The following is a 22227-nucleotide window of genomic DNA, read 5'->3' on the forward strand; positions in this document are numbered from 1 at the left end:
ATCTTTTATCCACATATGATTCTGTAACATCTTGCATTGCTCATTTGGGAAGTTTTTGCTCACTGAGTTATGCAGACCTTCCAAATGTTGACACATTTCACTGTATAATACTGAAAAATTACATTCATTAATATCACCATCAGTCTCAACAGAAAAGACATTAAATACTGGGAAACTGGAAGACAGAAGCTTTCTAAAATTCCAATTTTTGTTTGAAAGCTCAAATTTTATGATGGGCAACAAATGATAAACGTCAACTTTTAAAGTGGCAGGCTCACTCACTCATTTTCAAGAAAACGTCTATCAGATGCCCAAGTCTGAACGATCATAGTTTGTCAGTCATTCTTTCAAGTAAAAACGGTATTCCATTAAAAAAAAAAAAAAGCCTAGTTCAGCATGCCACTCAAGCGGTCACACGGGGCTTTTTCTTGCAACGACCTTCATTGTCCAGGATGCAGCAGAATGCTCTGTGCATACTTCCCATCTCAACACAGAAAATATTACAAACATGTGTAACTCCAGATCAAGATTAATAAAATTAATATTTGTACTGCTTTATCAAGGTCATTCTTCAGTAAAACTGGCTTTTTTGCCCCCCAAACTGTGAGTACTGGCTTTTTTTTTTCAAATTACATGAGGGTGAAAAATACAACAACGAGTACAATTTGGTGCCAAAGCCCTCATTAGTCTTAAGGCAGAAACAGTTTCACCTTCCAGTGCTATTGTACCAGTTGTACAAATATGGACTCAGCGAAAATGGCAAATAGCATCTTAGTGTTATTGTGGAAATAGCTTTAACCTTGCTGACCTGCTCAAAGGCCTGGGGATTCCCCCAGAGGTCCACGTACCACACTTGAAGAACCTCTTAGGAAATTCACTGAACATCTCAGTTTCCTCATCTGTAAGGTCATAATAATACCTCCCTACGGGACTGCGGTGAAAATTAAACAAGATAAGATGACTGAGCTGCCTGGCACACAGCACGCTCATTAAATGTGAGTTCACTTCCCCTCCCCTCCCCTCTGTGCTCCACTCTGAAGCATCTAGTGAATTCCTACTGATCCTTCAATGGGCAGCTCAGTTGTCTCTGCTCAGATACGCCTCCCCCGACTCTCCCAGACAGAGATGGTTGCAAGCTGTGACCACATGTATCGAACAGCAGGACAACTGTGTGCTTCTATGTCTGTCTCCCCTACTAGAGTGTGAGCTTCAGAGAGCAGACACCATGCCTTCCTCATGTTAGGAACCCTAGAATATAGCAAGGTGCCCAGTAATCGGGTGCCAAAGGAATGGGTCCTTTTCTTTCCCAAGTTGACTGCAAGTTCACTTCCTCACTAGAGGACAGAACGGCTCTTCTCAGAGAACGCCAGAGACTGCATTCGCAGAATGGCTACATGTCAACAGAAAGAGGGGATGAAAGAAAGTACAATGGGGGGCAGGTGTCCTTGGGGGGCCCAGTTATCTTCTTAAAGGTTGCCCAGTCCTGCCCTGGCTGAATCATTCTGAATCCCCTTGGGGCCCATGTTGGTGTGGTTCCAGCAGAGGTTAAACACATGGCTTTGGAGTCATTCAAACAGCAGGCGCTACTAACTGAACTTGTCACCTCTCTAAGGCCTTATCTCCCTTGGCAGTAAAATGACAATAATAAAGAGTGTCTGCTGTATCAGTTTTGAGGGGATATGAGATGCTATCTAAGTGTTCACTTCCCCTCCCCTATCAACTTTCCATGACCTACAGGAGTAACATGGAAAATTCCATCTGCAGCCTCTCTTGAATTGTCCACTTGGGAACATATCCAGGTGCTCCTGGCTAGCAGCAACTAAGCAGTGTCTGTGTGCCAAGCCCTGTGCAAAGTGTCTTTTAAACATTTTCTACTTCCCGCCTTCCCTGAAGATGAGGAGAACAAACACCCTCTAAGGGATTTCACTAAGTCCCGGTTAGAAGGGCCAACTCTGGGACCCTCTGGATGACATGAAGCGAGTGGTCACTGATAGGCTCTACAGCCCCAAAGAAGAGCCAGAAAGAAATGAAACGTTAACCCGGCACGATCACATGACTTACAGACGCCAAGGAAGAGGACGTCAGGCTGCTAATTAGGAAACAGTTCCTTCCTCATCATGGATTTAGACCTGTCCTGTCCTTGATCATCAATTCTGGCCTTGAGAGATGTGGCGTTATGTCTGTAAATAAACAGACTCAATAGTTAAAGATACAGGAGAGCTCACAGCTCGTGCTGGGGTTGGGGGAGGGGATTACATCCTCTCCCCAGATTACTCTGCAGAACTGGGGGCCAGCAGGCATCCGTGAGAATCATGCTGGAGCCCTAGGGTGTGCCTCCAGGCTGAATGACTTAGTGAAGGGGAGTGAACCCGCCATGGGAGGGCTCTTCTGGGCCCCATGCAAACTCTTCACTTGTTTCCCCAGCCTACCCACCCCAACTCAACCCACACTCCGAGACCACAGTCACCCATGGCTGTAGGGTAGTGTTTTTCTTTTTCTTTCTCTTTTTTGTTTTTTGACCACACTGCACAGCATGCAGGATCTTAGTTCCCTGACCAGGGATCGAACCCGTGCCCCCTGCAGTGGAAGCGCAGAGTCCTAACCACTGGACCGTCAGGGAAGTCCCTAGGGTGGTGTTTTTCAAACTGCAAATTGGGACCCATTAGCAGGCCATGACATCAATTGAGTGAGTTGACCAATATGTCTTTTTTTTTTTTTTTTTGCGGTACGCGGGCCTCTCACTCTTGTGGCCTCTCCCGTTGCAGAGCACAGGCTCCGGACGCACAGGCTCGGCGGCCATGGCTCACGGGCCCAGCCGCTCCGCGGCATGTGGGATCATCCCGGACCGGGGCACGAACCCGTGTCCCCTGCATCGGCAGGCAGACTCTCAACAACTGCGCCACCAGGGAAGCCCTATATTATGTGTATTTTAACACAATTTTTTTTTAAGTCCAGGTGGAAAATGGTGAGGACACAGGTAGCAGGCCTGGGGTCTACTGACAGGCATCTGGGTGGGGAAGGCAGAAGTGGTGGTGGGAGCAGAGCACATCTCAGATTCTGACAGGGATGCATGAGTGCTGGTGGGGCTGTTCACCTAGAGAGGGAGCAGAGAGAAGAGGAGATGGGGCATCTGGGACTCCCAAAGAGAGAGAGATGGGTTGTTTCTGCCCACCCATTACGTAACAGGACCCACTGTCAAAGAGGCAGGGCACCTTCCGATCGTGCAGGCAACCTCAATGCAGTCTCTCATTTAGTCCACAAATATTTATAGAGGACTTGCTCTGGGCTGGGCACTCTCTTGACACCTCATTAGAATGCCCATCAGAGGGACTTCCCTGGTGGTGCAGCAGTTAAGAATCTGCCTGCCAGTGCAAGGGACACAGGTTCAAGCCCTGATCCAGGAAGATCCCACATGCAGCAGAGCAACTAAGTCCATGCACCACAGCCACTGAGCCCGCGCTCTAGAGCCCGACACCCACAACTACTGAGCCTGCATGACATAACTGCAGAAGCCCGTGCGCCTAGAGCCCGTGCTCTGCAACAAGAGAAACCACAGCAATGAGAAGCCCGCTCACCGCAACTAGAGAAAGCCCACACGCAGCAACGAAGACCCAATGCAGCCAAGAATAAATAAATTAATTAATTTAAAAAAAAGAATACCCATCAGATAAACAAAGCGATAGAAATTCAAAGTTACCAGCAGGAAACCAAAAACTGGTGGACAAGAGAAATGGTGGTAAACGGAGAAAAGGTAGCCCTGGCTTCTGCTGAGGGAAGGCCTGCTTTACTTCTTGGCACAGATACCCCCTAACAAAAAGGGTAGGCAGACTCTGATAACTCTGATACTTGCCCCACCATCTGTGCCCCGACTTAAGCCTGCACACCCCAAGACTGGGCAGCAGTCACTCCCTGCTTCCCTAGCAGAGCCTTACTCTTCTCACCTCAAGAACTCCCACCTCGATCTCAATTTTCTAAATCTTAACTGAAAGCATACTTTCCAGAAAATGAGTAGTCAGGAAGGGGTGGTGGCAGGTGGATATGCTGGCTGTGATGGAATGCTCTCTAGGAGGGGTAGTCTTTAAACTCAAAAGGCCAATTAGAACTGGGGAAGATATTTTAAACATCTATGACAACATCTTAATGTCCTTAATATGTAAAGAGGACTCACAACTAATGAAGAAAAAGACAAACATCTCTTCCCTCCCAAACTGGGCAAATTAAAAAGCAATTCAGTAAGAAATAAATGTAAATAGGCAATAACATCGAAAGGTCACAAATACTATTTGAACCTAAAAAATTGTTAAAAATTTGCATGATAATGCTTTGTGTTAGCAGAATTATAAGAAAGTAAGCCCTCAAACTCAGCTAATGGGAAGATAAAGTTCGTACAGACTGTCAGGATAGCAATTTGGGAAATGTGGCAAAGCCTTAAATATGTCTATAACCTCTGACACAGCAACGCCACTTCCAGTATTTACCAAAAGGAAATAGTTAAATAAGTGGGCAAAGATTTAGTCACCAGGATATTTCTCATAGTGACAGTATAATTTAAGCTTTGGATATAAATATTAAAAAATTGATACAACCTAAATATTCCTTAATAGGGGGTTGATTAACTGAACTACGGTGCATCTATGTAATAAAATAAAACTTAGAAGGTGTGCAGAGGATATTTACTGATACAAAAATGCCCCTGGCTTCTTACTGAGTGAAAATGTAAATATGCAAACATCTGGAAAAAAGATATCTGGATGGGATCATCTCTAGGGAGGAAGGCAAGGGGTCTAGGGACTTCTGGTGGAGGGGTAGGACCGGTAAGGTTCAATTCCTTGACCTGAGTGACAGACATGGGTGTTCCCTTCATAATTTATCCATTAAGGCAGGGTTCCTCAACCTTGGCCGTGTTAGCTTCTGGGGATGGATAAGTCATTGTTGCGGGTGTCGTGGAGCTGTCTTGTGCACTGTAGGACGTTTAGCATTAACCCTGGCCTCTACCCACAGTAGATGCCAATAGTACCTCATCCTCCCACCCAGTGGTGACAACCCAAAAGGTCTCCAGACATTGCCAAATGTCCCGAGGAACAAAATCGCCAACTGAGAACAACTGCATTAAAGCGTACATTTATATATTATGTACTTACTTAGGTGTTAAATTTCACACTAAAATTGCTTTAAAAACAAAAGAGAAAAAAGAATCTTGGAGGAAAACGTCAAATTGTTGACAAGTTAATTTGAAGTATAAGGATAGGGGGCTACTTTTTAGTTTTGTCTCATCCTTTTTTACATTGAGTACATGTTACGTTCACCTAAAGAAAACAGGCTATTTTCCATGCTTTAAAGTAATTTTTTGTTGTTGTTGTTTTTTTGCGGTTCGCGGGCCGGCCTCTCCCGTTGCGGAGCACAGGCTCCGGACACGCAGGCTCAGTGGCCATGGCTCACGGGCCCAGCCGCTCCGCCGCGGCACGTGGGATTCTCTCGGACCGGGGCACGAACCCGCGTCCCCTGCATCGGCAGGCGGACTCTCAACCACTGCGCCACCAGGGAAGCCCTAAAGTAACTTCTAATATTCAAAAAGCTAGATTCAGAGAGTCCGGTGTCCTTGCAGCTCACCTTCCCTGTACAGGTAAGTCACGTGGGCCCACCTACAGATGGTTCTATAAGATTCCCCAGGAGATAGATGAGAGGGGAGGGGGGAAGGGAGAGAGAGCGACTGGAGAGACACGGGGAGGAAGAGAGGACTGATGGGAGGAGGGAAAGGGAAGGGGCAGTAATGACTCGGGTTCTGGCTGGTGAGCCTGGAGGAAGCAGGGTAGAAAGTCACTAAGTGGGGGCACAGGAGACCCAAACTTCAAGGAAATAAGATGTTTGAGCTCCAAGGGAACAGGGATCTGGTTTTGTCCTTGGATGCATCCCCAGCCCCTCGAACAGCACCCAGCATGTAGTAGGTGCTCAATAAATATTTGTTCAATGAACTAAATGCATGAATGAAGGGATGTAAATCATGACATTAGAGGGTGGGAAATGGGCAGGGCAGAAGAGAAGTCCAGCTCATTAAATGCTATAGGAAATGAAGCTGCCCATTCACGCAGATGGTCAGTCAAAAATCTCCACCGTGGCCCAGGTACTCGTGGTAGTTAGACACGCTAACTAAATAATTAATACACGAACAAAGGGATGATAAGTATTCATTAAAAACCTCTATCCTAAAGACCTGAGAGAGGGAACACAGAAAAGGGCCCTCAGAGTCCAGCCTCCCAGAGCTCACAGTCTATTTTGGGAGGCAGGTCCTGAAATTACATCTGAGCCTGGAATGCCCGGAACAACTGTGAGACAAGTGGGCCTGGCCAGGCCCATGCTCCTCGGGCTCCGCTCCGAGTGGGAGCCCAGCACACAGTGTGGAGACTTCCCTGCAAGCAGTCCAGTCCCCTCTGTGCCATGATGTGTTCCGACAAGGCTTCTCACCCCTGATTGCGCTTTCTGTACATTTGGAGATTTTTTGGAAACACCTATATCTGGGCCCCTCACCCCAGAAGTTTTGCTTCAAGAGAGGAGGGACCGGGAGTTTGGCAGTGTTTTTTCTGAAAGCTCTCCACGCAATTCTGATGTGCAACCGGGGTTGAGTACCCCAAGCTAGATGATCTGTAAATTCTGGGTCTGATTCTAACAGCCCCTTTCCCTAAGCATCAACTCAGCCCCCAAGTCCAGCATGAATACCCCTGTCAGGTGGGGGAGGTCACATTAATTTCACCTTTCACCACATCTCACATCAATTTCTCTCAAGACGTGGTTCCAAAATGGCCTGCATCAGGTATGGAAATGCTAATTCTTAGGTCACTTAAACCTGCTGCATCAGAACCTCTATGGATAGGACCCAGGAATCTGTCTTTCAAGCACAATCGCCAGAAGATTCTCAGGCACAGTAAAACATGAAAACCATTGCCTCAGACTGTTGAGACTCCCAGGCACATCTGGAAGATGGTGAGTAACTGGGCCACAAAGGGCACACACCAGAGAGTACCACCAGTTTGCTCTCAGCCCCAGGCATCCTGATGAATAGGACGAGATGCTGCCCTCAAGGAGTCCTGCGATCCTAATTACGGAGCAAAGTACTGAGCACAGCCCAGCTGGGGCAAGTGCACTAGCAGACCTAACAAGGTGCTGTGCATTACGAGAGGAGAGACTAATGATAGCCAGGGGAATCCTGGGTGCCTTCCTGGAGAAGGTGGCATTGTAGCTGGGCTTTGAAAGTTAAATAGACTTTGAACAGCTGGAGATGGTACATTCCATTATATTGCAGTTTTGCTAGGAGCTTGTCAGTGCAAATAAATAGTAAGGCATTATAAAGGGAGGGGAATGCAGAGATGGGGAGAGGACAGCAGGTGCATGTGCTTGGGGTACCTGGGCTGGGGCAACAGCCAAGAGGGACCTCAATTGATTTGGACTCAAGGGCACTGCCCGCTCCAAGCACTCCCTGCCATGACCAGGACACTTCCCCAGGTTTCCATTTCCTTGTCTGCAGAATGGGGAGATTAGTAGCTACCACAAAACCGTTAGAGAACCAGGGAAAGAGAGTGGTGAACAGATGCAAAAGAAGTCCGAAGCATCTAAGAGACCTAGGCTGATGAAGGGCCCTGGGCTCAGGGTCCTTGGGGAGCTTCTTTCCCAGCCAGTGTTGGCCCCATCATTTCCACACAAGAATGGCTTAAGCAGAATCTGAACCTAAGGGAGAACTACGGACCTTGTCTGGATGCTGCATTTCATAGTAGGCACCCAGGAATATCACCAATTAATGAAAACAGAAGAGTTTTCTAAACTGTTTCGACTCACACTTTTCAAAAGAGGAATAAAATGTAAATGGTCACACATCAAAGAATAAAAGCTACAGTTAGTTCTCACTTTGCCAAACTGTGTCTTTCATCTATGGTTATCATCATTTTGGGGTGCTTGGGGAGAAGATGGCGATCGTGGGTCAGAGCTAAAGAGCCCCCTTGGTGTTCTCACCTTTTTCTAACCTCCTGAAAACACCAGCCACTTGTCCCTCTCCGTTTGACCACCTTTTGCGCCGCACACGTTTTTTAATTCCACAAAACCACAGGATACACCTCGTGGTAAGAGGAAAACCCTCTCCCTTTCCTTAATTATCTTTCTTTGCAGAACCGGGGTCCTGACTCACTGCCATTGTTCCTTCTCTTAATTTTGACAGATCCTTCCTCTTCCCTTTCCCCTCCTGAGATACCTCCTCCCGTGGGAATGTCTGCCTTGAGGCGGGAATTAAGGGTGCCTGGTGAGAAGGGGGCGGGGTTTGAGTCCTTTGGGGTGTTTGCCCCAAACAGAGAGACCCTCTCTGGTCTAAGTACCACAGGCAGGTGTTTAGGCTCTTTGCATTTAAAAAACTTCCTTGAACTCTCAAAATTTTTTGTATCAAGGCTACATCCGCTCTATTCTATCCCTTTTCCTCCCAACTGAGACACGGCCGATTCAATATGGCCAGTGCTGAAGAAAGATGGACGAATGAATGAATGAAATCAAGACACAACTTTCACGGTCTCCACACCCAGTTTTTAAGCGATCCTATTCCTCTCTCTTCCGCACCCATCCTCCAACCCCGCCCTCATCACTGCCCGCTAAGGGCTCGCACGTTATTCCCTCTGGGCTTCTGTCTTAGAAAAGTGTTAACTGTCGACCTGTTATGGCACTTCCGGTTTTCCAAAATTTCTGAACACTGTGGCATTTATCGTGCTCGGTTGCATCCTCCTCGTCTCCTCGGCAGAAGATAGGACCGAAATTTCTCTGAGATTTCTGTCCTTGCTGACGGGGAGGAAACTATGGCTTGGACTACAGTTAGCGCCGGAGCCGGGGCGGCAGACCCGGCGGTGCGCGCGCAGAGTCGGTGGCGCGGGCGCACGGGCGCCACGGCCACGGGGCTCTCACCTCGGAAAGTCAGGCTGGCGACCGGGTCGCTGCGCCGGTCCTTCTTCACACTGGGGAGGTTGTTGGCCCTCACCAGCTGGCAGCTCAGCATGGTTCGGCCGGCCCCCACCGAGCAAGCGCTCGGCTCCGAGGCAGCCGCACCAGAGGGGAGCGAGCTGTCGCCTCCGCGGGAGAAGTCCCGGCGCCTGAGAGAGGCCGCGGCGAGGACACCGGACACCCACTGGGTGGACCCTCCCCTCCGGCCCGGGTCCGGATCCGCCCTGCCCGCGGAGGGCGGGGCGGGCCAGGGGTCAGCCTGGCGCCGGCGGGGGCGCTGGTCCCCTCCGCGGGTCCCCGCCCCCGCCAGGAATGGAAGCGCAGCTGACGCGGGGCGCACGGCTCGGCTACGCAGCTGGGAAGCGTCGCCCGCCCGCCTGCTAGCGGGAGCCCGCACCGTCCCGGTTACCCGCCCGGCCAGCGCGCCCGGGCCCCGAGCTCACCAAGGCCGACCTCGTTTCCACTGCTCTCCTGCCCGAAGCGCCCAGGGGCAACTGGGTGCGAAGGCGGGAGGTGGGGGAAACGGGGCTTCAGAGACCAGAGTGTGTCCGCGGGAAACTGCAAGCGCTGCGAGCGCTAGAGGAGGAGAGGGCCGAGCGGCCAAACGCGCGCTGCGCCCTGAGCCCCTGGCGCCCACGCCGCTCGCCTCGGCCCACCTTCCCCCTCGACCGCCCTCGGTGCCCCGGAGGTCCGAGAGACTCCGACGCTCGAACTCTCGCGAAGAGCCTCTGAGCCTTCTCCAGAGCAGTCTGGGGTCACCCGCCTCCGGAGGCGGAGGTCTGCATCCTGCCCACTCGGTACCCTGCCACATCCCCAAAAGCAATCTCTAGGTCCCCTCGCCCTCACCATGAGGGGAATTGCCTAGAGCGTGAGCCTCGAGTGGTGACAGCCTTTAGCGTGCGTTCCTGTGTTACGTCTGGTTCCTTTCCAGCTGATGAACTTCTTGGCCACAGGTGGCTTCTCACCTCCATACCCCTACATTGCAGCACCGAGCACCCGACAGGCACTGTCCCTCCTCCCACCTCCCAGGTCCTCACTAGCTTCCTCACTCAGCCTCAATTCAGTGACTAGTTATCCTCATTCTGCTGCACAAGATCACAGCTCTCTTTCTCTTCGCTTGTTTTGAAGATCCAGCATTTTCAGGTGGCTAAACAGCAACGTGGTGAAATCCAGCCCTGCCTACTCCACGCCAGCCCGCTAAGCACTAAAGGTGTTGGAGAATAACACAGCTAGCCTGCTGGTCTCACCTGTGATTTCCCACCCCTGACTCTGGTGGATCCTGAGTGCTGATAGGGAACTACTACGTGTCCACAGCCTCTTCAATCTCCCTCTCTCCTAGACAGCTATTTCATACTTTTCTCTCCCCAAACCCACAACACCCCATCACCATCCTCGCTCTCAGTTTGCTTTTTATATGCAAAGTAGAGAACTTCCTCAGGCTCCCCGCCTCCTAACTCCCGTCAGCTTCTGCACCCAAATCTTTTGCTCTTTCTCCTGCTGTTATAAACGAATCATTCGTACTCCTAAGCCCCGCTGGGCACTTGGGCACTAGATCCTACCCCCTCACCCACTCGATGACAAGTCTGAGGCTGTCCTCTCCCCAACCTTAAAGGCTGCACCTTCTCTAGCTGGCTTGCGCCCTCTTCCTCCTGACTCTACCACTCTCCCTGGGTGACCCCACTAACCCTCACGATGAGCTGGACATTTACTTCCTCTCCAACATCCAAACTTCCTCTCTCTCAGCAGAACCCGACTATTCGGGTACTACCCCCAGCCCTAGCTCCAGATCCTGACCTATCTGAGACCATCTCCTGGCAATAGCTATTGGTCCAGCGATGGCATATGTCCCGAGTTGTTCTCCTGGAGGGATAACTTATCCTCCGTGAATGGACAAGCCCAACTTCCTCTCCTGCTTCGTGAGAATAAGGAAGCATGTAGATCAAATTGCCGGCCAGCTCTAAGATGTAGCAGACACCAAGGACGGCAGACCAGAGAGAAAAATGGAGTCAGCCTGGGTCCAGGGTGACTGTGGAGCTGTCCACTGTATATGCCCAGAGTCCACCAGGTCTCTGGATCATACTGTGGCGTGGTACTAACAGGGATTCCTCCCAAGAGGACTTGTATCGGGAATAAAAACCACTTTAAGGGCTTCCCTGGTGGCACAGTGGTTGAGAGTCCACCTGCCGATGCAGGGGTACACGGGTTCGTGCCCCGGTCCGGGAAGATCCCACATGCCGTGGAGCGGCTGGGCCCGTGAGCCATGGCCGCTGAGCCTGCGCCTCTGGAGCCTGTGCTCCGCAACGGGAGAGGCCACAACAGTGAGAGGCCCGCGTACTTCAAAAAAAAAAAAAAAATCACTTTAAGACTGTTTATTATTAAAGTCTTTTTGAGGTAGGATTTCACTTACTTGCAGCCTAAGTCATCCTTACTGACTTTGGTACCATCTATGTGCCCACAGCATCCAAGTACCTCCACCAAGGCATTTCCACCACCACCCTCTCCTGCCTGGGCTGCCTCTTAGCTGGTCACCTCTGGTCCATTATCCACACAGGAGCCAAGTGATCTTAAATATAATCATGTCTTTCCCCTCGTAAAATCCCTCCAAGGGCTGCCATGCTCTTGGAATAAAGCCCGGCTCCCTTTCCTCTGCATACAAGGTAAGACCCCTCAGCCCCTCACTTCTCAGTTTCTGGAACATGCTGAGCTCCCTCCAAACTCCCTCCAAGCTCTGCTGTCACCTCCACCTGCACCTGCCTTCCCCCCTCTCTTAAAGGGCCACCCCCACTCACTCTTCAGGCTTCATCACTTCCGTGGGAAGCCTCTGACCTCCTGGTCTAGGCTGGGTCCTCTGGCAAACAACTGCACAGCAACGCTTTTCCTTCTTAGCACTTGTCCCAACTGGAAGCAGTAACTATTTGTTTAAGTGCTGGTTTGATGTCTAGCTAGATGGTGGAGTCGGTCGATGAGGGGAGAGCCCCAGTCTGTCTCAGGCAGCCAGGTGTTCCCGGTGGATAGAAGGGCTGGCCTGGGGTTGGTGTGATGGACATTGTACTTGGCTCCCCAGTGTCCCTTCCACCCTGTGATGTGAAGGGTGCTGTTCTCAAAGAGGGTAGTACTGCCCCCTAGGGGCAATTTTAGATCTGATGATCGAGGATAGTTTTTACCATCACAATAATTCCTGACGTTGCTGCCTTCCCCAGCACACCACACCCTGCCCCCTAGCCCTGCTCTAATCGGTCAGAGGGGGCACAGGAAATCTGTAGGGGCATATCTAATATTTCCAGAGGAATATTCCAAGGGACCTTTGCAAACACTTGGCTTATGTCCAAGGAACAGGGTCTCCACACTCCTGCTCAGCTGGTGGCCTGAGCCCTGGACACTTCCTGAGGCCTCTTTTCCCATCCCAACTTCCAACTTCCCAGCCTGGCTGCCCTTCACTTCTCCCTGATAGGATGGCTGACTCTTCCCTTGGGGATGTCATCCTGGGGCCGGTGCTCAAGGGGGCTTCCTCCCAAGGGGACTTGCAACAGGAATGCAGCTCTTGCGGACAGTGTGCTGAGACCTCAACTTGGCCCCCTCAAAGATGTTCTCCCGGGGCTTCCCTGGTGGCGCAGTGGTTGAGAGTCCTCCTGCCAATGCAGGGGACGTGGGCTCATGCCTCGGTCTGGGAAGATCCCACATGCCGCGGAGCGGCTGGGCCCGTGAGCCGCTGAGCCTGCGCGTCCGGAGCCTGTGCTCCGCAACGGGAGAAGTCACAACAGTGAGAGGCCCATGTACTGCAAAAAAAAAAAAAAAAAAAAAAAAAGATGTTCTCCCCTCCTGCCATAGAAATGTTCCAAGGAGATTGACCTGGAAGCATGGTCACCCACATAAATAGACTACATTTCCCAGAACTCCCTCAGAGCTAGATGTGGCCAGGAAACCAGGTGATGACCGATGCGATATGAGCAGGAGGGCTATGTGTGTCCTGCCCAGGCTGCAGTGAAAACATATCCCAAATCATCATATCCAAAATTCCCCCAAGGGGACAGTACTATCCTCTTTGAGAACCACTGGCTCAGCCTCATCATGGTGTGGAAGGGACACTGGAGAGCCAAGTACAGTATCCACCACACCAACCATGTTGTCAAAGGGACCACGGGGGATAGCAGAGAAACAAGACAGAAAGGATCCGGGGGCCTGGACAGCCCTGCGGGTCAGAACTTTACCAGCCTGGGCTGCCTACACATCAACCATTATGTGAGTGAGAGAGACCATCGTGCCCCCCACCATCAGTTAGGGCTCGCTAGCCAACAGCCAGGTCTGCATCCTACCTAAGGCCCCAGGTAAGGGCGGCTCCTCGGCATCCCGGAAAACTCCAGCCCCACTGCAAAGGGGACAAGGCCAGCTTAGGAGCCACTGTTGGGTAGCAAGTGGGTAAGGGTGGTCTCGGGTGTCCTCGGCCTGCAGCGGCTTGAAGCAGGATTTCAGCTCCCGGCCAGAGATTGAAGTCAGGCCACGGCAGTGAGAGCACTGAATCCTAGCCACTAGACCGGTGGCCAGTGACAAGAAAATGAATTTCCACAAAGAAACGGAGAGTAGTGAAACAAGTAAAGTGTTTATTAGGAGGAAAAAGAGTACGTGTGGGTAGACACACGGGCGGGCTCAGAGAGAGAGTCGCGCCGTTGTGGTAGTTTGAATGACCTTTATGGGGCATTTCTTCTGGGTTTCCTTTGGCCAGTCATCTTGCTTTGCTGGTTCTGAGTCCATATTTGGTATATCTCAGCGTCCTCCTCTGTGTGTGTGCGCATCTCTTAGCCAAGATAGATTCTAGAGAATAGGCCTACGGGTAGGTTGACATCACTTACTATGGGGTGGCGCCCCCTCCCTTTTTGACCTCCAAGGAGCTTTTCTGTGTGTGTGTAGTTGGGAAGGTCTCCTTGACTTCTGAGAATGAGGACTATGTGGTCTTCTATCCCTTATCTGGGCAGGGCTTAGCTTTTCCTCCCTCCTGCTGTTTGGAGTCTCTGTCCACAGGGGACAAACTCCAGCCGTTTAGCCTGGGGATCATCTATCTCCTGCCTCAAGGGGACCTGCTTTGAAGCTGAATTTGCATAGCAAGCCCAGTTTTTACTTACAATTTCATGTTAAGCGCAACAGACATTTCAGAGCTAAAAGAGGTAAGGTGGGGAGGGGACTAAGGCTCTCCCCTGTTACCCCATCGGTGTAGTCATGGATAGGTGCTGACTGATAATCTCAAGTGAGAGGAGACTGGCTGCCTGTTCCCTGGAGAGTCCAAGAACCAAGGTCTCCCAGATTAAACAAAACACCATCAGATGCTGCCACTGGTGTCCCCTGGGACACATCCAGCACATAGACCTGCTGTCTTTGATCAACACAATGTTTTATAACAAAATTGTACTTTAACCATAAGGAGATCTGGATTTATAGCATCCCTTGAAAAATCAGAGAAGCTGGCACACGATCCCTAATTTTCTGCCTAACACTGACTCTCTGGCGCCTGCAGCCGGGAGCATGCATCTCGGCTCGCCCTACTCGCTACCACTCACCCAATATGCATGCGCTTCTCCCTCTGGCCTTAGTTACGCCACCTGCCATGCTCCCATGGGCATGTGGGTTTGTGACCCTCTTCTGTCACCTAGATGGGGTCCTTCCTCCCTGCCAGTCAAGGGGGAGATACTTCAAGGAGAGCCCCTTCTTGCTTTTGGAGTTGGCCTCCTCTGGCTCAGTTCTCCTAATGTCTGGGGCCTTGTTTTTTCCCAAGGCCTGACATGGGGTATCCAGGAAGCAAATAAACCTTGCCCTCTGCTTCCAATAACACCAACCTGGAGACGAACACTCTGCATGTGAGCTTACAGGATTCCTCAGGGCACATCTGCCAAAGTCCAAAAACTTACAGGAGTAAGGATGGTCCGATGCCTCCTCCTGCCCTCCCCGCTCACATTCATTGAAGAATTTGTGTCCCAAGGATATCCCAATCCGACCAGCTGGGATTAGAGAGGCAGTCACGTGTCTACCAGGGGTGTCGGGGTGTAGACTGCACATACAGCAGTGATTCTGGTTATGGCCATGGTCATGTGACCGACTGCCTGGGAAGAACTCTCCCATAGCAGGAACAATCAGATGGCCCTGCGTCCATCCCAGTGCACCCTTTTCTAGCCATGTGTCCCAAGACGTGAGATTTGACCTTTCAGAGTCTGTTTCCACTTCTGTGAAATCGAGAGAATGCTACTTCACAGAGCTGTTAGGAGGATTACAGCAAACACTAAAGTTTCCAGGCCAGTGCCTACCTGGCGCACAGTAGGTACACAATAGATGTTAGTGCTCTTCTTGCTAACACTTCAGCCTAATGAACCAATCTGGAAAGAGACCAGCATGCAGGAAGTAAAGAAAGAAATAGGGGTGGGATAGGGAGGGTGGGAGGGAGGGAGACGCAAGAGGGAAGAGATATGGGAACATATGTCTATGTATAACTGATTCACTTTGTTATAAAGCAGAAACTAACACACCATTGTAAAGCAATTATACTCCAATAAAGATGTAAAAAAAAAAAAAGAAAAGAAAGAAACAGATTTTGGCCTGGGGAGAGGGACTGAGAAGGTTTGTGGGCTCAGGGAGTCACTTTTCCAAGAAAGATCTAGCCCAATGGTGAGGGTCACAGCCAGCCGGCAGGCAAGTGGACATATGTCTTGGCCTCAGAAGCGACTGCTCCGGGGGGTGTGGGGGGAGCAGCCAGAGGAGACAGGACCAGGGTCCCTTGGGGCCGAGGGGATGGCCACTCACTCCTCAGCACATTGTGCCCAGTCTGGTAGGACAATAGATGAACCAACAGAGCTGGTGATAGGCCGGACCAGGCAAAAAAGATAGTGAAAGGCTTTCTGGATGTGTGCAGTGATTTCTTAGTACATGTACAATACATGTTAACCATAATAATAATTATAATAAATATATATATAAACATATATAATAATAGTAAAATAGTTAACATGTATTTAAGTGCCAGGCACTATTCAAAGTGTATTATGTGTATTAACACATAAACGCTTCAGAATCATCCCTCCAAAGCAGGTACTATTATTATCAACACTTTATAGATGAGAAACTGAGACACAGAGAGGTTAAGTAACTTGTCCAAAGACACACAGCTGGAAAATGACAGTGCTGGGATTCCAAATCCAAGGTCCCAGGCAGTCTGGGTCCACAGCCAACACTCTCAGCTACCGTCCTTTCATTCTTGTTCCATGCTCTCATCCCACTGGAATGTGACCAAGTCTGCCAGCTATCTGCACCCCTGAGCCCCTCCACCCCACTGGATTGGCTAAGCTTGGGGCCTATGCTTACAGTGCCCCTTTTCCAGAGGCCCCCAAGTGCCTGCCACAACCACTGCAGGCTGCCCACATCAGTGCTACATGATGCATGCCCCTAGCCTTAGCTTATCAGTCCCTGAACAGCCATCACAGGCCTAACAGAGGCCTTGAGATGGCCTAGCACAAGAGTACTGCCCAGAGGGAGCATCCTGGGCCAACCGGTGACTGGTCCTATGAGATGCAGAGAGGGTGATGCAGAGGGGCAGAGACCCCTCTGAGATAAGAAAGCATCCTCCAGACCAGAGAATGCGAGTGGGGATGTCAGGGCCTGAGGGCGAACGAGAGTGGGTGGCAGCAGGGACAATGTGTGAGATGAGGCAGGGTGTGAGGGGGCCACCTGCAGACTGAGACTGGTCTCTGGGGTGTGAGCCAGACCTGGGTCCTGCCCCTCCACCTTTTACTGCTTGTCTCTTATAAACCAGAGCTAAGACCAGAGGGAAATGGTAGAGCAGTTAAAGACGGGTTCTGGTGCCAGAGTGTGTGGGCCTGAATCCTGATTCCACTAATTACTAGTGTATGACTGAACCTCTTTCTAGTGTAGAACGGGGGTGATAATGGTTGCTACCATATATGGTTGCTAGGAGGATGAAGCGTCTACATACAACGGCCTGGTACAGATTACAACTCAAACACGATAGAACTCATAGTAAGTGAGCTCCATTTAGAACAGCGCTTACACCTAGTAAGCACAGTATCGGTTAAATATATCTCACAGGATCGTTGTGGGGTTTTGAAGAAACGGCATCTGAAAATGGTACATTGTGGTCAGTGAATGACCATTCTCTCTGCTTGCGATGAATACACTTTTCAAAATTGGAATCCTGCATCTCTGGGTCATTTGTCATACACTGCCCTCCCTGCAGCCTTGCACTCCCCCCGACTCTGACTCAGCCCATGCTGGGTACCCCCCACACAGCCCTCCCCTGTTCTGGCTCAGGCCCAGGCTGCCTCATGTGTGGGCAGTGCATGGTATGCATTCCAAAGCACTTTCTTATTCATGAGCATGGACGCTGAGAACAACAGAGGGCGTGATGATGGGGGTGGGAGGGGTGCTTTGGCCACTGTGTGACCTTGGTCAGGCCCCTGCACTTCTCTGGGCCTATCTGTAAAAGGGGATGATATCCCTGCCCACTGGCCTTACAAAGCTACCGTGAGCAGGAAATGGATTTATGCATGGGCGGAGGCACGTGTGAAATTATGAGATATTACAAATAGGTAACCAAAGGAGGAGGTCTATGGGCCCTAAAAGCAGAAGGTCTGGGAAAGCCAGGTCCAGGCCAGCTGGTGCGGGAAGCCTTCCCAGAAGGGTGTTCTGCTCTGAGGAGTGTGTCCCTGAGACAGAGCCTTCTGCATAATCATTCACCAACGTGGCCCCGGTCGGGATAAGGAGGGTGAGCAGGCCCGAATGCCGCAGGGAGGCCAAATTTGGACATGAGTGAGGAGCTTGGCCAACACGCAGGAGGTGGACTGTGGCCAAGGGTGGGGGAGGGAGGGCCTGCGCTCCCCATGACTGCTTGGCAGTGACTGTGATGGCTGGGAGTGGGGGGGATCCAGAAGGCCCCCTGCGAAGGCTGGGGACCCTCTCAGTCAGCACAGACAGTGTACCTCGTTCATCGCCAGGGAAGGGGGAGCCCACCCAGAGGAGCCAGGCTGCAGGCCAAGGGGAGGACTGCAGACTGACAGCAGACAGACAAATGTGGGGAAGGGCTCAGTCAGGGCGAGGATGCAGGATGGGGCACTTGCTCCATGACGACAGGAGAGGAGCCACACCAATAGGATTTCCTCTAGGTAAAGCACTTCCGGGGTGAGAAAGTGCTTCCCCTTTCATTATTCATTATTCGTTCTTTCCTTTCTCTTACTAGGGTTCTGAGCTTGGTCTGGGTAGGGGCGCCATGAAGGCTGAGTCAAGTGTGTTGTCCTGCAGGGAGGTGTTGGGAGCTGGGGGTGTGGTCAGAGAAGGTGGGGGAAAATCTGGTTCAGGCTGAGTGGATGCCAGAGGAGACAAGACCCCTGAGAACAGAGGCAGGGGCTCCAAGGTGACCCTTCTTGCATTTCATTTGTGCACTGGACAGCTCCAGAGGGTGCTCAGCCCTCAGGGGGCCCTGTGCCAGGCGAGGGGTGCTGGGGTGGGAGTGGCTGCTTAAAGCACAAGGTGCCTGTTTTCCCTCCGGCAGCAATGTATCCTTCCTCCCCTCAGCCAGGGGGCTATTTACAGAGTGAATGGTGCTCCCTGGAGGTCTGCAGCTCTCAGCCCAGGGCCCTCAGCCAGGCTGCTAGTCCGGGCCATGCAGATGAACCACTGGCCTGGCCTGCCCAGAGCCAAGGTTTCAGAGGAAGCGTGGAGGCCCCCGATTGGTGCCCTCGTTCTCCTCCTGGAAACCTTGATAAAGCTCATTTCTGAAGGCAACTGTGGGAAACTGGTCAGAACAGGTCAAAGCAACGCGTTAGGAAAAGAGCACAGCTGGCGTGTCACCTCCCGCTCCTTCTACCCCCTTTGGGGCACACTTCTTTCCAGGCCAAGGGCCCATTCAGCGACTCCTCCTCGAGAAACCCAAAATCGCACACCCAGGAATGTGTGTGTGTGTGTGTGTGTGTGTGTGTGTGTGTGTGTGTGTGTGCGCGCGCACATTGCTATGGACACATGCCTGCGTTCTGTGAGTTTCTACTCCTTGGAACTTGCAGGTGTCACATGCACTTCAGGTGTGCATGTGTCCGGGAACACATGGGCACAGGGGCGTCTGGGAACAGGTAGATCCAGGAGCTTGTGAAACTGAAAGGGAATGTCTGCTGGATGGCCAGGGACCAGCCGATGTTATGATTGCCAGAGGCCTGGGATGTAGCCAGATCTCCGGGGTAGAAAGGGCATGACAGGTAACTAACAGAGGCTGAGAGTGAACCCACAGGGTGGGTGGGGAGCTGGGCTCCCACACTCCTGCCCTCTGGTCCTTCTCCCTCAGTATGGCTCCAAACCCACAGACCCAGCTGTGTAGGCCCCAGCTCTGGCTCCACCCAGAGGGGCGTCGCAGAGAAGCAGACAGGGCCCTGCCGTCACCTCCTGGAGTAGGCCGTTCATCACCATGAAAAGACCTTCCTGTGGGAGGTCTCAATCTGAGAGGGGAGCAGGCTCCCCTGCTCAAGGTAGCCTCAATCTGATGATGGAGCTACCACCCCCAACATGCTAAATTTCCCACGTCCTGTGCCCAAAGCAAGGGTAGGATCCCTGGACCGATGGGCGATGCCTCTGCCCCCAGTGGCCGCCTGCCTGCCGGCCCAGCCTGTAATAGAGAGCGAAGGCCGAGGAGAGCCGCCAGGCCCGGGCCGGGGCGCGGGGAGGGGGTGGGGGGCGGGGGGCGGGAAGAGCTGGATTACAAATAGTCCAGGCACCAGTCTTCCGGGGAGAGGCGGGGAGCCCTGCAGTAAAACGCTTTGCGGCACACAACCTGGAAAGGCCTCTTTTAAGAGATCCTGAGAGTGCGAGGAAAGATGCTGACCCCGTCTTCCAGGCCCCTCTTAGCCCCAACCCGGGCTCAGCTTCCAGGCCGCTCAGCCACCTCTCCCTCTTGCCTCAATTTCCCTCTGAGTCGCCTCTCTCCGAGGGTGTGTGTTTTTGCAACACTCAAAGTCAATCTGGTCTGGGCGAGGAGTCTGGCCTCTCACGTCCCAGTGCTCTCCGGGATGGAGAGCCGCGGCGTCTCCTCTCCGACCCCATCCTCCCCTCCCGGGAGGGATCGCGGGCCCCTCCTACCTGCAAACACCGCAGAGCAGTAGGCATCGCTGATGTCGGAGTCCGGGGTGTGGACGTTCTCGGCGTAGAGGATGAAGACCCTCAGCATGACTGGCGGGGAGTCAGGGCCCAGTGCGCCCAGGGCGCGGAGAGGGCTGGGGAAGGTCGGGGACGGTCGAGGCGCAGCTTGTGGGTTCCCTCACTGGAGAGAGCTGGCGGAGGGAGAACGGCTTGGATCACTGGCTCCCGGCTCAGAGCAGCGGCTCTTAAAGAGGAACAGGCCAGTCCCGGGCTGCTTCAGTGGGCTCCACTCGGTCCGCTCCCCGGCTGCGCTCAGCCCGCTTGTCAGCGGGTGCTCCGAGGAGAACAGGGGCTTCTGCTCACCTTCCACCCCCGCCGCCCTACCCGGGCTCGGCTAAGCTGTAATTCAATGCTCCGGCCGCAGACTCTCCCAATGACACGGCATTTTGCACCTGGCGGTGGAACAGCGGACTGGGCGGCGGCCGCGAGGGCTGAGGGCTGGACCAGGGGTCCGGGCGCCCAGCGCAGTTCACATCTCGCTCCTGCACGGGAGAAGGGCTTTGTCCCTCCCCTGACCTTCCACCTCCGGCAGTGTGCGCAACGCCGAGCCCGTCGCCTCCTCCCGCCGCAGGGATTCCAGCACTCCCCCTCGGAGCCAGCCGGCCGGACCGCCCCGGGGACGCGCTGGGGAGCAGGCGCGGGGACGGCGCTTTCGCGAGAGAAGACCAGAGCTGAGGAATTTCATTGACGGGCAGCGCCGGCTGCCTTAAAAACTTTGTACCGCTCTTCTCTGGTTATAAAAACAACACATGCCACTTTTAACACAAAATCATAAAAGAAAGAAATCACTGAGTCTGAAAAATACAGTATTAACATTTGTTTATTTACCAGCCCAGATTTTTTCCTGTGAATTGCATGCATATATGCACGTAAATTGGTCTTTATTGTACACCTGAGATCAGAGTGTCTGTGCAGTTCCGTGTCCTGTTTTTTCATGTACCGTTTTCTTGCATCATTAAAAATTCTTTATAAACAATTTTTTTCAAGAGCTACCTAATTTTCTATCATATGAATGTCTTAAATTCCAAAGCTTTCTCCCACTGCTGCACACTGAGGCTCTTCCCAGTTTCTTATCATCAGAGTAGTGAGAAATCGTTTTTTATATAAAAACTGGGATATAAACCCATCTTGAGCCCCCCTCTGCTTGTTCCTCAGATGGGATTCCTAGCTTTGGAATTATAAGGGCACAGGACATGCCTTTTTTTTAGGCCCTAGTACCTGTTGCTAAACTGCTTTCCGGGAGCTGCGTGGACCCACTCCCAGCAGATGGGTGACTCACCTTCTAAAGTGGGCCACTTGGATGGGTGTGGGTGTGCTGTCAGCAAAACTTGTCAGCTGTCAGCAAAACTTCTCCCCCAGCAGCCCATGGGGGTAGCACACACTCCCAGCGCAGGAAGGGTCAGCTGCTGACAGGGGGCTCGCTTTGCCTTATATGAAGGTACCGGGAGGTAGCAACACTCCCCCAAAGGTCTGTGATTTTAAGATCAGAATAGCAGACAGTGTGGTCACTTATAGTTCTCCGGCTGCAATCTGTGCCTCTTCTTTGCCTCTAGCACCATACGTGGTTGGGGGAAAAGTAAAATGAGGGGGCTTAAATTCAATCATTCATTTAACAGGTATGTATGGAGCCCTACAACATGCCAAGCACTGTCCTGGGTGACAGGGACACAACGGTGAACATAAGTGACATGGTCCCTGTTATGGGCTGAATTGTGTTCTCCCAAAATCTGTACATTGAAGCACTAACCCCAGTTAAGAAGGTCATTAAGTTAAAATGAGACTGTCAGAGTAGGCTCTAATCTAATACAACCTGACAGGTTCTTGTAAGAAGAGGAAATTTGGATACATGAAGAGACACCGGGGAAGCATGCACACGGAGGAAAGACCATGCAAGGACACCACAAGGAGGGGGCCGTCTGCAAGCCCAGGAGAGAGGTCTCAACAGAAACAAGACCTGCTGACTGACAGGTTGACCTTGGACTTCTAGCCTCCAGAACTGTGAGAAAACCAATTTCTGTCGTTTAAGTCACCCAGTTTGTGGTATTTTGTTACGGCAGCCTGAGAAAATTAATAGAGTCCTTGACCTCA

At 51.8% G+C, this 22227-nt stretch overlaps 1 protein-coding gene across 9 annotated transcripts in view; it reads right to left on the reverse strand.

Annotated features, from left to right (window-relative positions):
• The window catches only part of DYSF (dysferlin), a gene marked incomplete at its 5' end in the record, with an annotated part of 221322 nt that extends 200961 nt beyond the window's left edge, over nucleotides 1-20361 (reverse strand). For 5 of the 9 annotated variants that reach the window (XM_079941051.1, XM_079941049.1, XM_079941047.1 and 2 more), the window contains one exon: nucleotides 20080-20361. In XM_079941051.1, the coding sequence (XP_079797177.1) occupies nucleotides 20080-20167 (88 nt within the window). Of the gene's footprint in view, nucleotides 1-8931; nucleotides 9023-20079 lie in introns of those variants that run through there. The other 4 variants (XM_079941050.1, XM_079941048.1, XM_079941046.1 and 1 more) reach the window with 1 other exon arrangement.
• Between the last annotated feature and the right edge of the window lie 1866 nt (nucleotides 20362-22227).

Source organism: Stenella coeruleoalba, assembly GCF_951394435.1.
Source record: "Stenella coeruleoalba genome assembly, chromosome: 13".
In the NCBI taxonomy this organism is placed as follows: Eukaryota; Metazoa; Chordata; class Mammalia; order Artiodactyla; family Delphinidae; genus Stenella; species Stenella coeruleoalba.